This window comes from Pararge aegeria, chromosome 14 (genome assembly GCF_905163445.1).
Source record: "Pararge aegeria chromosome 14, ilParAegt1.1, whole genome shotgun sequence".
Classification (NCBI taxonomy): domain Eukaryota; kingdom Metazoa; phylum Arthropoda; class Insecta; order Lepidoptera; family Nymphalidae; genus Pararge; species Pararge aegeria.
The window spans coordinates 14,570,537-14,585,439 of NC_053193.1; the positions used below are offsets into that span (position 1 = coordinate 14,570,537).

Sequence of the window (14,903 nt, forward strand, 5' to 3'; positions counted from 1 at the left end):
CACGCCACTGATCCGCAGCGTATTACCGTCCTACTGATGGACAATAGCATGGACCCACCACGCTGCTCCAATGCGGATTGGTGTTCTTTAAGACGATGGTATAGCAGGGATAAGTAGAATAGAATAGAATAGAATAAACTTTATTGCTTTAACTGTGTACATTTTTTGTGTGTTGTAAGTTGAAATAGTCCCAACAGTTTGCCTCTTTCTGGCGTGCAATTTTCTTACATATTTAGAGTTTATATTACAAATTACTATAACACTTAAAATTTTAAACTTTAGACAGAAACTAAGAAATGTCACAAAAATATTCGGTAATATACGCCTTACTTATTAACCAAATTCTTAACCTATTTTTAAAAATATTTCCATCTAATATTTTTACCATGAGTGGTAAATGGTTAAAAATGTATGTAATGGTTATATGTATTAAAAATGTATGTAAAAACTATTGCCGTCGCGCTGAGACACTCTTCCCCCTTATAGTGCAATAGGAACAGCTGTAGCTCAGACCTATTTTACCTATGAAAATTTGTCGAGATCTACTTTTCGTATTACCCTGTTAATAATGGATCAGTTTTAAATATTGGATAGAAGCATGCGTTACTTTGCGGAATTCCATGATATATTATAAAAATTAAGCTTAATTTGCTATACTCCGCTAAAAGAAGGCGAAACTGACTGACTTTAAAATGAATAATTGTTAAAATTATTCATTGTAAAGTCAACAGTCCGGATGGTTTTGGAGCGGAACAAGCTTATCTGTTTGGTGTGGAATATAAAGATAGAAGAAATTATAATTTACACCATACAAATTCTCCTGCTTTTAGCTGAGTATGGCAAATTAAGATTAATTTTCATAAAGGTTCAATTTTTGGTACAACTGGAAAATGTTTGTGTGATGCATAATGTTTTTGAATATCTGGGTGATAATCTGTATATAATAAGTATTTATGTATATAATATGTGAAGGAAAACATAGTAAGGTAACCTCTATGCCTGTGAGTTCCACATAATGTTTTCAAAGATGTGTGGAGTCCACAAATCCGCATTGGGCCAGCGTGGTGGACTGCGGTCTTAACCCCTTTTCATTGTGCGAGGAGACCCGTGCTCTGTAGTGGGCCGGTAAAGACTTGATGTGATGATGATGATGAATATTATTTACAAATATTTATCATTCATCTTAGTATGGTTACTAATAAAAAAGCTACGCTTACTTTAAGCTAGATTGCGATGTGCGTCATAATTTATTCATTTATGAATGACTAGCTGATATCCGCGACTTCGTTCGCGTGTATTAAGGTTTTTTTTATGCTGCGGGAACTCTCTTATTTCCCGGGATAAAAGCCTATGTGATATTCCAAACTACATCTATCTCTGTAACAAATTTCAGCCAAATCGGTTTAATCGATGCGACGTAACAAACATACAAACTTTCACCTTAATCATATTCTAGATTTGCCCGCAACTTCGTCTGAGTACTTGAAAAATGTAAAAGTAATAAAAAATCCGTTCAGCCATTTTTGCGTGATTGAGTAATAAACATTTCACATTTATAATATTAGTAGGATTAGTAACAGTATGCACAGGCTATGCAGATGATATAAAATGAAGAAAATTTTCAGTACAAGTTTTAAAAAACTTAAGAATAGGCATTGGAAGAGTTATAAAAAGGCTACCCTTAAATATTTACAACTATAACTGAAGATTTTCTTAATTTTATATCATCTGTATACCCTGTGCATACCCTCTCTGCACGCCACTGATTAGTAGGATGTTAGTACAATACCTCATACATCCAAATATGTACAGGCATTTAGAAGTAACGGTGGAACAAAGAACACACATATAAACACACACAAAAAGTATCTCTTTTTGCGCCGCAGCTCAAACTCACCCTCATCCTCATCATCCATCTGGTCTGCATCACCGCCACGTACGCCTTGCAACTGCTGGGTTTTAATCTTAAAATCCCTCACCGGTCCCTCGGGCAGATATTGTTGAAAGTTTATCTGTATTAACAGGCACAAAATAAAGATCAAATAGAAACAGTGTACAAGACTAATATTGAAGGATCAAAAACCACTCCAGTTTAGTAGTGTTTCTAAAACAACCACACTCGATTTAGCAGTTGACAGTAATTATTTTACCTCTAACGCTTACCATAAATTGGGAAAAATGGGAAAATTTTGTAAGCAACATTACGCGAGTGTGAAGTGAGAAGTGTTTGCAGAACTGCTCTATTGGAAGAACTAGTCAAGAGTTTAGTTTAGTGTGATGCAAGAAATCATCAACTTTCATACCATGAACTATATGTAACCTGACGTTGAAGAACCTCACTTTAACTTTATTCCTAAATAGAATTACGTCTTTGCAGAACTGTTCTCTTTAGAGAACTAGTCAAGAACTTAGTTTAGTGTGATTCAAGACGTCATCAACTTTCATACCAGGAACTGTTTATAAACTGAGATTGGGGATTCTTAATTTAATTTTGTTTCGAAAGAGGAACACATGTTCTTTGTTTCCAAAGAGGAGGGCATGTTTGCAATACAACTTTTTTTGAGTAACTAGTCAAGAGGCTAGTTAAGTGTGGTGCAAGACTGTATTAACCTTAATGCCAGCAAATATATTTGAGCTGAGGGGATATTCAATTTAACTTTGTTTCCAAAGAGTTTGACGTATTTGAAGTATTTTGAATAACCAGTCAAGAGGTTAGTTTCATGTGATGCAAGACTGTATCAACTTTCATCCCAGCAAATATATATAACCTGAGGTTGAAGAACCTCACTTTAACTTTGTTCCTAAATAGAATCTGTTTGCAGAACTGTTCTCTTGGAAGAACTAGTCAAGAGCTTACTTTAGTGTGACGCAAGACTTCATCAACTTTCATACCAGCAACTTTAATTAACCTGAGGTTGAGGATACTCACTTTAACTTTGTTTCCAAAGAGTATGACGTGTTTGCAGAACTGCTCCCTCTCCAAAACAAGTCGTGGGCTTTGTTTGGTGCGACGCAGCACTTTGCTGGCCGTTTCCCCTTGTTCCTGCGCTTCAACGACGTAAGTTATCAAGTCGTCGGTAACAGGTGACAACTTTTTGCCCGTGAATTTTAAAAGTCTCTCTAACTCTGGCCTGGAATAAATATAATAATTATCATTATTACCGACTGTAGTGGGTCGGTAATAATCAACATAAACAGGGAACAGTTCTTGTGCTCAATGGGTTTTGAATTTGTAAAGGTTTAAAGTTTTTTGTAAAATATTATATTATTTTATTATATTATTATTACATGTCGTTACTAATAACTAGGACAATGGTCCTAAAGTGCGCTTAGGGGCACGGGAAGGGACGAAGACAATTTATTTTCTGGTCTTTAATTGAAAATTTCCAATATAAAACCTAATACCTAACAAATGTTTACTACCTACGTACGCGTTATGGTTTTTAGTGGGAGACCCTGGGTTCCATATTTTATTTACAATATTTCGATATGTTTTTGTGGTGTACAATAAAAGTGTATTAATAATGATTACATTGACGTGGCTTTTTGGGGGTTTATAATTTCTTTTTTTTTCTTCTGTTTTGGTGTGATGGAAGGCTCCGCCCGTGGCTAGCTACCACCCCACCGACAAAGATGTGCCGCTAAGCGATTTAACGTTCCTGTAAAATGTCGCGTAGAATCATGTTAGAATGCAGTCAATGGCTAACCTATATTGGAATAAAAAATAAAAACTGTTGGCTCGACGGAACAGCAGTTAAAAAATTTATGCAAATCATTAAACTCACCGCACAAACACCGCCATGTTGGAGTCCAACGTCTTGATCATGGAGGAGAGTATCGAGAACATTCGCACGCACACACTAAACACGCGGTTGCTGTCACCTCCGATGTTACAGCGCAGCTTGGCCACGGTACAGGTCCAGCTGGTCAGCTGACACAACTGCAGTACTATGGACTTGTATAGCTCTTTGCGCTCTAAAACCAATAAAAAGTATTTATGTCTATCAGCCCATTACCAGAGCAGATCATAACAGGAAATAACAGAAAAGAGCAGAAAAAAAAAGAACAGAACAGAACAGAAAAGAACAGAACAGAAAAGGACAGAACAGTAAAGAACAGAACAGAAAAGAACGTAATTGAACGGAACGGAACAGAACAGAACAGAACAGACCAGACCACAACGACAGAACATGACACGACACAATTAACATCGTTTAATCGCCGTTTAAACAATTTCCTGTCTAGTAATAAATACATCTGTTCTGTCTTGTAATAAATAAATATACTACGACACACCGCCATCTAGTCCCAAAGTAAGCGTAGCTTGTGTTATGGGTACTAAGATAACTGATGAATATTTTTATGAAAATTATGCATAAATACTTATAATATACATATACACACACAGACACAAAAAACATTCATGTTCATCACACAAACAATGTCCAGTTCTGGGAATCGAACCCTTGGACTCAGAAAGCAGGGTAGCTGCCCACTGCGCTAATCGGCAGTCAAATATGGCGGCGTTTGCGGATAATATAAAATTAAGTAAAGAAGAGAAAGAGCGTGTAAGTTTCAACGAGAACGAATTTATAGCCACTTTAATTGAGCACGATACTGAGACACCGTAATTTTAATAAAGTCTCACTCAGTCAGAGTGCATGGAATTTCATGGAAGAAAAAAAAAGATCTTTCTGGGCGTCCTTAAATTACGTGAGGAGTTTTTTCTGAATCTCACGACATCTCCCCCCTGGTGAGATGTCGTGAGATTTGGGGGATGGGGGAGGGCCCATCCCCCAATCTCACGTGAGATTTTTCATAATGTGGGTTTCTTACGTAAACGCGTTGGATTGTTATTGTAAAAAGAAAAAAACCAATGGTATAAAACAAATATGGTGGTTTGACAGTCAGCAGATGTATAACATCGAAGTATGAATGAAATTATTCTATGAATGATCTTAATCGTTAAATTAAATCTTAAGCAAGTATAATCTGGATTAAATTTTTTTTTTGTTTCTGTCAGAAAAAAATTGCGTGCTATTTTCTGAGGAACACCCCCCTCCCCCCCCAAATCTCACGTACTTTATGAACGCCCCCCTTTACAATTTCAACTCACCGCGTTCCAGCCTCTGTTGGTGCGATTGGACGGCTACACCGATAGCTTCCGTGAGGTCGCGAGCTCTGTTCAGCGAGTGTTCCGTACATTTGAAGCGACTGGTCAGGTGTACGCACACTAGACTTAGCGCTGTGTGACCGCTGTTAGAGTTTATCGATGGAAAGTTCGACTGTGAAGATGCTGAACTGCTTTCTTCCTGCAATCATTTAAGTACAAGTCACAACTTGATTGCAATCTCACCTGATAAGTGACCATGCAGTGTTTGAAGACCTCCCTGGCGCAACGGTGAGCGCTGTGAATTTAAGTAGGAGGTCCCGGATTCGATTCCCGTAAGAGGCCGAATAATTTGGGAATTAATTATTCCTGAATTTTCTGTAGTCTGGTCTGGTGGGAGGCTACCGACAAAGACGTGCCGGACGCGATTAAGTGAAACCGATTAGGGGATATGACTACCATACTCCCTAACAGGTTAGCTCGCTACCATCTCAGATTGCATCATCACTTACCACCAGGTGAGATTGCAGTCAAGGGCTAACCTGTAGTGTATTAAAAAAAATTGTCTTAGCTGATAATGAACTAAACTGTTAGCATTACTTACGTCTATCACACCCAGTGCCGCTGTTAAGTCTGTCAGCACTTCCACCAGCAACGTCGCCTCTTGTTGCTCGCGTTGTGCCGCCGTCAGCAACGGAGACAGCAACGGCAGTACCTCCGCTTGTTTGCTGGAACGGAGGTAGTCTTCTAGTTTCACTATCATCTGAAATTTTTAATCCATTTATAGAAGCAGCTCAATTTTTACTAATATTATAAACTTGAAAGTTTTATTTGTTTGTTTGTCCTTTCTGTGCGCAAAAACTCAGCCATTCGACTTGATTTTTAGCATAGAGATAGTTAAAAGGACGGAGAACCTCATAGGCTAATTTTTATCCCGGGAAAACAAACGGGATTCCCAAGGGATTTGTAAAAACCATACTAAACGCGGGCGAAGAACGCGGGCAATAGATAACATATAGTGTAGCTAAAGCGGAGGATACACCAGATTTACAATCAATTTATCATCACCATTATGAACCAATAACCGCCCAACTACAGGGCAAGGTTCTCCTCCCAGAAGGAGACGGGCTTAGGCCTTAGTCTACACGCTTGCGAAGTGCGAATTAATCGCCTTCACACGCCTTTGAGAACATTCTAGATAACTCTCAGACATAGGTGGCGTGCATAGAGGTATGGATGCATATTTATAACTCGTACTGGAGATTTTCTTCATTTCGCATCATCTGCATACCCTGTGCATACCCTCTATGCACGCCACTGCTCTCAGGCATGAAGGATACCTCAGGATGTTTTCCATCACCGTTAATAATGGTGGTAAATGATGATGCAGTCCAAGATGGTAGCGGGCTAACCTGTTAGGGAGTATGGTAGTTATATCCTTAATCGGTTTCCACCCGACATTGCACCGGAACACTAAATCGCTTAGCGGCACGTCTTTGTCGGTAGGGTAACTAGCCACAGCCAAAGACTGCCAGACAAATAAATATACTAAGACAAAAACACATTGCCATCTAGCCCCAAAGTAAGCGTAGCTTTATAGTTTTTATAGTTACTAAGATGACTGATGAATATTTTTTATAAATAATACACATAAATACTAAGAATGTACTGATAAAAAACCCAGACACTTAAAAAAATTCATGTTCATCACACAAACATTTCCCAGTTGTGGGATCGAAATAACAGCCTTTGGCTCAGAGAGCAAGGTCACTGCTCACTGCACCAATCGGCTGTCAATTAATAACGAGTTACCTTATTGAGAGCGTCACAGGCCAGTACTGGCGTCTCCAACAGCAAAGTGGCTATCTGCACAAGCATGCTGAAAGTCTTCTTCCCGATAAGGTCCAAATCTTCCTCCGCACCTTCCGATTCCAGCTTCTGTAACGCCTTGTGCACCTTCTCTATTATCTCTGCCAAGCATTCTGATTCCGGTAGCTCGGAAGTGCCGGCTAAAAATACACCCATAATTAAACCACCCAAAAATTTCAACCAGCAAATAAATTGATTATTAACACGACTTAGTGATAACGACGGAAAGTATCTTTGTATCGTCTGAGTCTCATAAAAGACTGAAATGTAACTGATATTAATTTCGACCGGTGCTTAAATTGATTATTAATAGAACGTAGTGGTTACGACTAAGAGTATCTGTCAAACGTCAATTTTGCATACAAAAAAACAACGGCACGTACGTACGACGTACGTACAATACAACTGTACGTTTGACGGATTGCAAGAAGCGGTGTTAGCTCGACATCAATTTCGGGGGGGCCGAGTTCGAAACGCACCTCCAACTTTCTACGTTATGTGCGTTTTAAGTAATTAAAAATATCACCTGCTTCGACGATGGGAAAACATCGTGAGGAAACCTGCATGCCTGAGCGTTCTACATAATGTTCTCAAATGTATGTGGAGTTCAAAAATCCGCACTGGGCCAGCGTGGTAGACTACGGCCTTAACCCCTTCTCATTGTGGGAGGAGACCCGTGCCCTGCAATGGGTCGACATGGTGATGATGATGATTGCAAGATTTACGCCTGTCACAAGTCTGTCCTGAGATACGTAATCACTCTGCGGGAAGTCCCTTTGCATCGTCTGAGTCTCATACAAGACATAAGTGTAAAGGATATGCACCCATATTTATATTAAAATACCACCAAAAGTCATGATCATTGGCTATTAATTAATTTTAATTGTTTCTCGAAAACTGAAAATTAATTCAATTAAAATAATTAGCACATTTGTTAAGATCTGATCAATTTAAAAAAAATTCTGGCAAATTTCAAGTTATAGTTATAAAAGGGATAATTACTGCCAACTTCATAAAAGTACTGTAAAAGTAGTTCAAAGGAAAAGGATCCAACGAAAAACTAATAGGTTGTTTGACACATTTAGGCAATGACACACTGATCCCACGTTTGAAACGCGATAGGATACCTTGACTCTTCATTTCGTATGTAAATCTATGCAATTAAAACACACTTAACGTACGCCATCAAATAAAATAAAAAGTTTATAAAGCATAGTTTGGCAATAATAATAATAATTTAAGACAAAAGCATAGATTCTTACCTATTCCTTTGAGGACACTTTCTGTTTTCAAAGAGTATTTCGTTGAGAGGACCAACGAAGCGCAAGCTTTGAATAATTCGAGGCAAGCGTATGTAGTGTGGTCGTCGAAATCGCTCATATCTTGAAATCTGTGGACATAAACTAATTTATAGTCAAAACTAGTAATTGGTTTTGTTTGTAAAATCAGTGATTTTTTGTGTGATCGTTAACTGGGTCGATTGACCGCTCGTGTTCGACCTCGGGCTTAATAACGAGTCAGCTGCTGTTTCTAATTTGACTGCGTGTAAACGAGCAATAAATTGGCTAAAGAGCGGTTTGATATAGTGTTCCCAAATCAACTTGATACCGAAATTATGAAACTGTTCAATGTAAATAAATATCGTTTATATAAAAAACAGTTTGAAGCTTTAATTGTTTGCATGGTCGTTGACGTGCCATTTTGCAAGTTACGCTACAAGTAGCAATTTTTTTTAATTAGAAGTTTGACTTTTGTCTACTAAATAACACAATACGTCGTATAAACATCACCCTAGCTTTGTAAGAGACATGCCTCAAAACTTATAAACGTTACATTATAATCATATAGCAGTAGTAGAACTTTTTATGACAGAGCTCGTCCGGTGAAGTACTACTACAATAAATATTTCTGCCGCCAAGCAGCATTCAGATCTGAAGGGCGTTGTTTTGGTGCTTGTTTTGAAGCTTAATACCTACGCTTCAGGTTGATGGACATATGTCGGGAATTTCTAGAAATGTTTCTTACATGCCTGCAAAGTATTGCTCTGTTTAAAGGCGATGGTTCTTCAGGTGGGCCATCTGCTTGGGCCGCCAAAATAAAATAACATTTTGCGCTGATTGAACGCCGCGTCAAGAATTAAAATCTGCGCCGGAGTTGATAGCTGAATAGAAACTCTCTGCAATACTGACCTGGCAATGCATCTTTTATACATCAAAGTGGCAATGTAGAGAACGTGCGTGCTAACAGTTTGTTTGCTGGTGTTCTCGGGTAGCGCAGACAGTACGCTGCGTAACGCAAACAAATTAAAATCACGTTTGCTCCGGAGTTCATTACGCTGCGGGACTGACGACCACAGTATGTTTTCACTGTAACAAAAATAATTATTAATAGTCAAAGTCAAAGACAAAGTCAATTTTTTTTTATTTAAATAGCCCATAGATCGCGCTTGTTACAGAAATAGACGTATACGTGGTAGCAAGATGATGGCGATAACTACATTCATAAACTTAAAACTAAAGCTACGAGGGTTCCCAACGGGCCCTGGTCTGAGACCACAACATACTTAGCCGGGTTTTCTTTTTGTTATCACCATCTCACATTTTCATTTAAAACTATTTAAGAAGCAGCCAGTTTAGAGCCATACCCAAATTTATTATCATTTAGGTAGTCCTTGAAACTTTTATAGTACTTCTCTATAAGCTCACGTTTAATACCAACTTAGAATTTTTTTAAACTCAATCTCCAAGATGTGAACGACAGAGGCCATTGGTACGATTCTAATTCTGCGGGATTTATTGCCCTGGTTTGTGGCCGTGGTTGGATTGATGAAGGCGGAAGGAGACACGCGCGTGTCTTTACGTTACACCACGTAGCCGGCACGTAGTCCTTACTGTACCTCCATTGTGTGCCGGGACGTTGGAGGTACAGTAAGGCCCTCTCCTTGGAGAACGTTGAAGCGACCTTAGAGTATGCTCGGACTTCGATAATATATTTGCGTAACATACATTACATAAGGTAAAGGCAAAGTAGCACTATTCTATTAAAAAGTAACGATATAACGTTACAAGGAAACAGATCTTGAAATGTAAAAATTTATTAGTTCACTAGCTAAGTTTTTTTGGCTTTTCATCCTGCGGAATCGTACACTTTCCCGGGATAAAAAGCGTATGTGTTAATCTAGAGTACAATCCGTCTCAATTTCACAATTCACTCAAATTGGTTCAGTAGTTTTTCTCCATCTATCTATACCAACTATTGCATTAGTAGGTTTTTCTTACATTCCAAACAAGGTTAAAATATAGTTTATAGGCACAATATATCCAAGTTTAACTACTGATGCGAAGCTTAACGCCTTTATCGATAGGATTCTTACCTATAAAGCAGTTCCAAAACTCTCAAGCAAAATGACAGGTCCCACAAACAAGGCAATGGTTTGAAGGGCGCGGCTCTGTCCTTGACCAAGTTAGCGACTGTTGTGGCGGGTTTCCCTTTCCCCTTGCCCTTTCCTTTGCCCTTCTGCTCTTTTTGAGATTTCTGCGACTTCGATGTCTCACCAGTTGCATTTAACGATTTATTCTTCCTGCCCACTTTTGGCGAGCCCTTGAATTCAAAAGTCATTCATTCATAGATATCAATATTATACGTCACATAGTATTTTTTAAATAATAGTTATATCATGCAAATGTATATGGATTTATAAATTCATTATAATATTATTATATAATTACAAATAAGTAAAGTCGATCTTCACAATATTAACATTGTGGAGATTGACTTTACTTTGATACTTTTGCAGTGATTGCAAAAAAAGTAGTCCAATTTCAACAATAGGCTGCGCAACAGTGATCCAAAACTGATCTCAGTTTACAGAGTCAATTAATTACTTTCGGAAATCTTACCCTCTAAAATTCAGCCTTTTAGGTGTAAAGACATAACAGTTTGAATTAATGAGAAATTAAAATTAAGATCAAGAAGTGGTAATATAATATTATTTCGACAGCCGATTGGCGCAGTGGGCAGCGACGCTACTTTCTGAGTCTAAGGCCGTGGGTTCGATTCCCAACACTGGAAAATGTTTGTGTGATTAACATGAATGATTTTCAGTGTATGGGTGTTTATCTGTATATTATAAGTATTTATGTATATTATTCATAAAAATATTCATCAATCATCTTAGTACCCACAGCATAAGCTACGCTGACTTTGGGGGTATATAGCGACGTGTGTATTGTCGTAGTCGTATATTATATTATTATTTATTTTGTTATTGTGATACAAAACTAGAAGATTAAACTAATAATAGCTTTTAGTAGAAAAATAAATTAAAAGGTCTATAAGAAATATAAGCGATCTCGCAAAAAATCTCTTTAGGTAGACTATTGTATAGTGGTGCTCCCTCAACCTGTATAGTTTTACTGCCATACCTAGTTCTAGTCTTGGATTATCTTATTTTATGCCTATTTCGTGTGTATAGATGTGATTTAATTTTAAAAGTAATTTGTGTATGCGTTTTACCGCCATATTCGTGAACTTTATATAAATAAAATTTGTATGAGCTGCAGCTGTCCCTTTCACACTCTATGGAGGAAGTAATGAGTTCAGGCTCAGCGCGATGCAATAGGTTTCTTACTAAATACCTATTCTTCATATTTTTTCGCAGCTAAACAGACCACCGTCTTACATTTTTTTATAATTGGAGTCATATTTAGTAGTAGTAGATCTTGTGTTACGGATCTCGTCCGAGGGGGTACTAACGCCATGCAAATGTGCATTTCTGCAATGAATGAATGAATTAATTAATTAATTGATGTATGAGTTAATGAATGTAAGAATGATTGAATGAATGAACGAACAAACGAATGAATGAATAAATGAATCAATGACTGATCACCACATAAACATACAGAAAAATTCTAAATAAAAATTTAACACAAAGTATACAATTTGCCGGCCTTATCGCTATATAGCGATCTCTTCCAGGCAACCAATGGCGTAAAACACAGCTTAAGAAGAGAGATAGATGGTGCATACACATATATATTTACATATATACATGAATACTGTATCTATATATGTAATAAACTTCTGAAGGGCGATGCCGGTGTAATTACAGACACATGGAGCTTACACACATTTACGCCTTAGGTTGTTGGATACATGACAGAACGTCGCAGAACGTGTTCCTCGCATGCTCCGAAGTGTTGCACTGTTTATAGGCGATCGTTTTCCACCTGAGCCATCTGCTTGGAATATCAATAAAAAATATTTTAAATTATATACGTGTAGGGTTAACGTATATATTTTTTTAATAGTTAGGCACCCAAAGTAGTTTAAAAACTAGGCATATAAGTTAAACATACCTTAGTGTTTTCCATCAACTGGTGGTGAATCCGGTACAATTTGTACACAGAACTGGCGTCGCTGTTATTCACGTTCCACTGCATTATTCGATGCGCTATGAGAGCTTCTATGCACTGCATCACTTGTTGCACCTTCAGGCTTTTGGCGCGAGATTCTGGGGTTAGGTCCGTTAGACCGGGCTCCTCCTAAAATATTAATTTATCGGTTAAAATATTTATATATCGGTTTCCGTTGGTTTTACGAATCCTAAGGTTGCCTGGAAGAGATCGCTACTAAGCGATAAAGCTACTTTTTAAGTTTCTTCTTGTTATGTCCATTGTTTTTTTTTTCTATGTGTTGTGTACAAATAAAGTGTATAAATAAATAAAAAATAAATTATTATTATTCCACCTGATGGTACCACCCATAAAGTTTTCCTGGAAAAGAGAAATCTGCTGAGTTTCTTGTCCGGCTCTTCTCGGTTGAATCTACCTTCTGAACCGGTGGTAGAGTCACTACAAATAGACTGACTTGACGTTTCAAAAGTGCTTATAAACTAGGCCTACTTGAAATATATGAATTTTGTTTTTTTTTTTTTGTGTGCTTCAGTGCTGAAGCGGTCTTAGATAGTAGCAGGCTCACCAGTTATATAGCAGTATCATATCAACTCATTACAGACTCTCCTCCCACAATGAGAAGGGGTTAAGGCCGTAGTCCATCACGCTGTCCCAGTGCGGTTTGGTGGACTCCACACCTTCGAGAACATTATAGAAAACTCTCAGGCATGCAAGTTTCCTGACGATGATATCCATCACCGTTTAAGCAAGTAATATTTTAATTGCTTAAAAAGCTCATAACTTAGACGAGTTAGAGAAGAAGAAGAAGAAATACTTTATTGCACACAAACATCAAAATATACATGAAATAAAGAATAAACAAAAGAACAAGAATTATAGGCATGCAAAGGCGGCCTTATTGCTGCAAGCAATCTCTTATAGGCTACTTTTTATCCCGGGAAAACAAACTGTTCCCACGGGATTTGTAAAAACCGTAATAAACGCGCACGAATAACGCGGGCAACAGCAACTAAAATATAAATAATTTAAAAAATCTACTAAAATCTCCTCACCATATCAACCATACTCAGTATATCGCTGTTGCACAACTTTTCTATTATATGGAGTAATTTGTTCCGTAAAAAGGCTGCACTGTCTTCGCTGGGAGTCTGTGAAATATCCTCAGGGTCCTCCTCTTCTACTGGCTGGAGGAATTGCGCTATGGCATACAGCAGATGGCCTATCGGTTCCTGGATTATAATTAAAAAAAATTGTACAGATAGACAGACAGAATACGCGGTACATTTTATACTACAAAAGTCTGTATAAGCCTGAGGTTAGGACTTCCTCCCATTTAACGGTATCAAGTTTGATCCCGGGTACCCAACTATAGCTTTTCGGTGTTTTGTGCGTTTTAAAACGACTGTGGCGTGTGTACATTCATACAAGAAATGTATGTCATTACACTGTAACTGCAGAGTAAAATGGGCGTAATGTCTCTTGCTTTAAAGCTTTAAACTGCCCACTTTGCAAAGTAAACGCGTTTCTTGCCAAAAAAAGGTATAATTATTTCGAACCGACTGAGACTTTTATGTGTTATCATTATCATCGTTTTATCAACCCATTACCAGCCCACTACGGGGCACAGGTCTCCATCATAGGGTTTTACAACGTAGTCCACTACGCTGGCCCAGTGCGGATTGGTGGACTCCACACACCATTGAGAACATTATAAAGAACTCGCAGACATGCAGTTTTCTCACGCTGTGTTCGTTGGATATTATGTATTACTTAAAACGCACATAACTTAGAAAAGTTGAGACTTTTATGTGTTATCATTATCATCGTTTTATCAACCCATTACCAGCCCACTACGGGGCACAGGTCTCCATCATAGGGTTTTACAACGTAGTCCACTACGCTGGCCCAGTGCGGATTGGTGGACTCCACACACCATTGAGAACATTATAAAGAACTCGCAGACATGCAGTTTTCTCACGCTGTGTTCGTTGGATATTATGTATTACTTAAAACGCACATAACTTAGAAAAGTTAGTGGTGCGTGCTTGGATTCTAACTTGGCCCCCCCAGAGAAGCCGAAGGCCTAACCGCTAGGCTACCACCGCATAACTTTATGTTTTTGTACAACACAAAAATTCATATGAGAGTATACAGTAATTATTCAATGTATTAGTAACATACCACTAAAATTGCGCCCGTTGCTGTCCTTTGTACGCATTTGTCCAACAGAAGTGGATTTTCACTATCTTCGTCCGGTAGGTATTTAAAAAGGTGCTCATACAACAGTTCCAATATTGTCTCGTGAAGCACCACCTTATCTTTTGTGCATTCGTACAATTCTAGAAAAGCAAAAATTAAATATTTCTTTATTTACAGAAAAATTTACATTTTTAAATAAACATAATAATTACATCTATTGGATTGAAGCAGGCGTCACTTTGCGGAATTCCATGATGTATTATGAATGATTATGTAGCGGTCTCACATTACAGAACTAGATGGCGCCA

The 14,903-nt window shown here is 38.0% G+C and overlaps 1 protein-coding gene across 1 annotated transcript in view; it reads right to left on the reverse strand.

Annotated features, from left to right (window-relative positions):
* The window catches only part of LOC120629132 (Fanconi anemia group I protein-like), a 34,618-nt gene that overhangs the window by 859 nt on the left and 18,856 nt on the right, over nucleotides 1-14,903 (reverse strand). The window contains exons 13-24 of the mRNA XM_039897923.1: nucleotides 14,578-14,735; nucleotides 13,449-13,625; nucleotides 12,340-12,525; nucleotides 10,353-10,579; nucleotides 9,169-9,345; nucleotides 8,242-8,369; nucleotides 6,923-7,119; nucleotides 5,715-5,873; nucleotides 5,117-5,312; nucleotides 3,786-3,975; nucleotides 2,930-3,131; nucleotides 1,898-2,012 (exon numbers count right to left, since the gene is read on the reverse strand). Coding sequence (XP_039753857.1) covers nucleotides 1,898-2,012; nucleotides 2,930-3,131; nucleotides 3,786-3,975; nucleotides 5,117-5,312; nucleotides 5,715-5,873; nucleotides 6,923-7,119; nucleotides 8,242-8,369; nucleotides 9,169-9,345; nucleotides 10,353-10,579; nucleotides 12,340-12,525; nucleotides 13,449-13,625; nucleotides 14,578-14,735 — 2,112 coding nt within the window. The remainder of the gene's footprint in view (nucleotides 1-1,897; nucleotides 2,013-2,929; nucleotides 3,132-3,785; nucleotides 3,976-5,116; nucleotides 5,313-5,714; nucleotides 5,874-6,922; nucleotides 7,120-8,241; nucleotides 8,370-9,168; nucleotides 9,346-10,352; nucleotides 10,580-12,339; nucleotides 12,526-13,448; nucleotides 13,626-14,577; nucleotides 14,736-14,903) is intronic.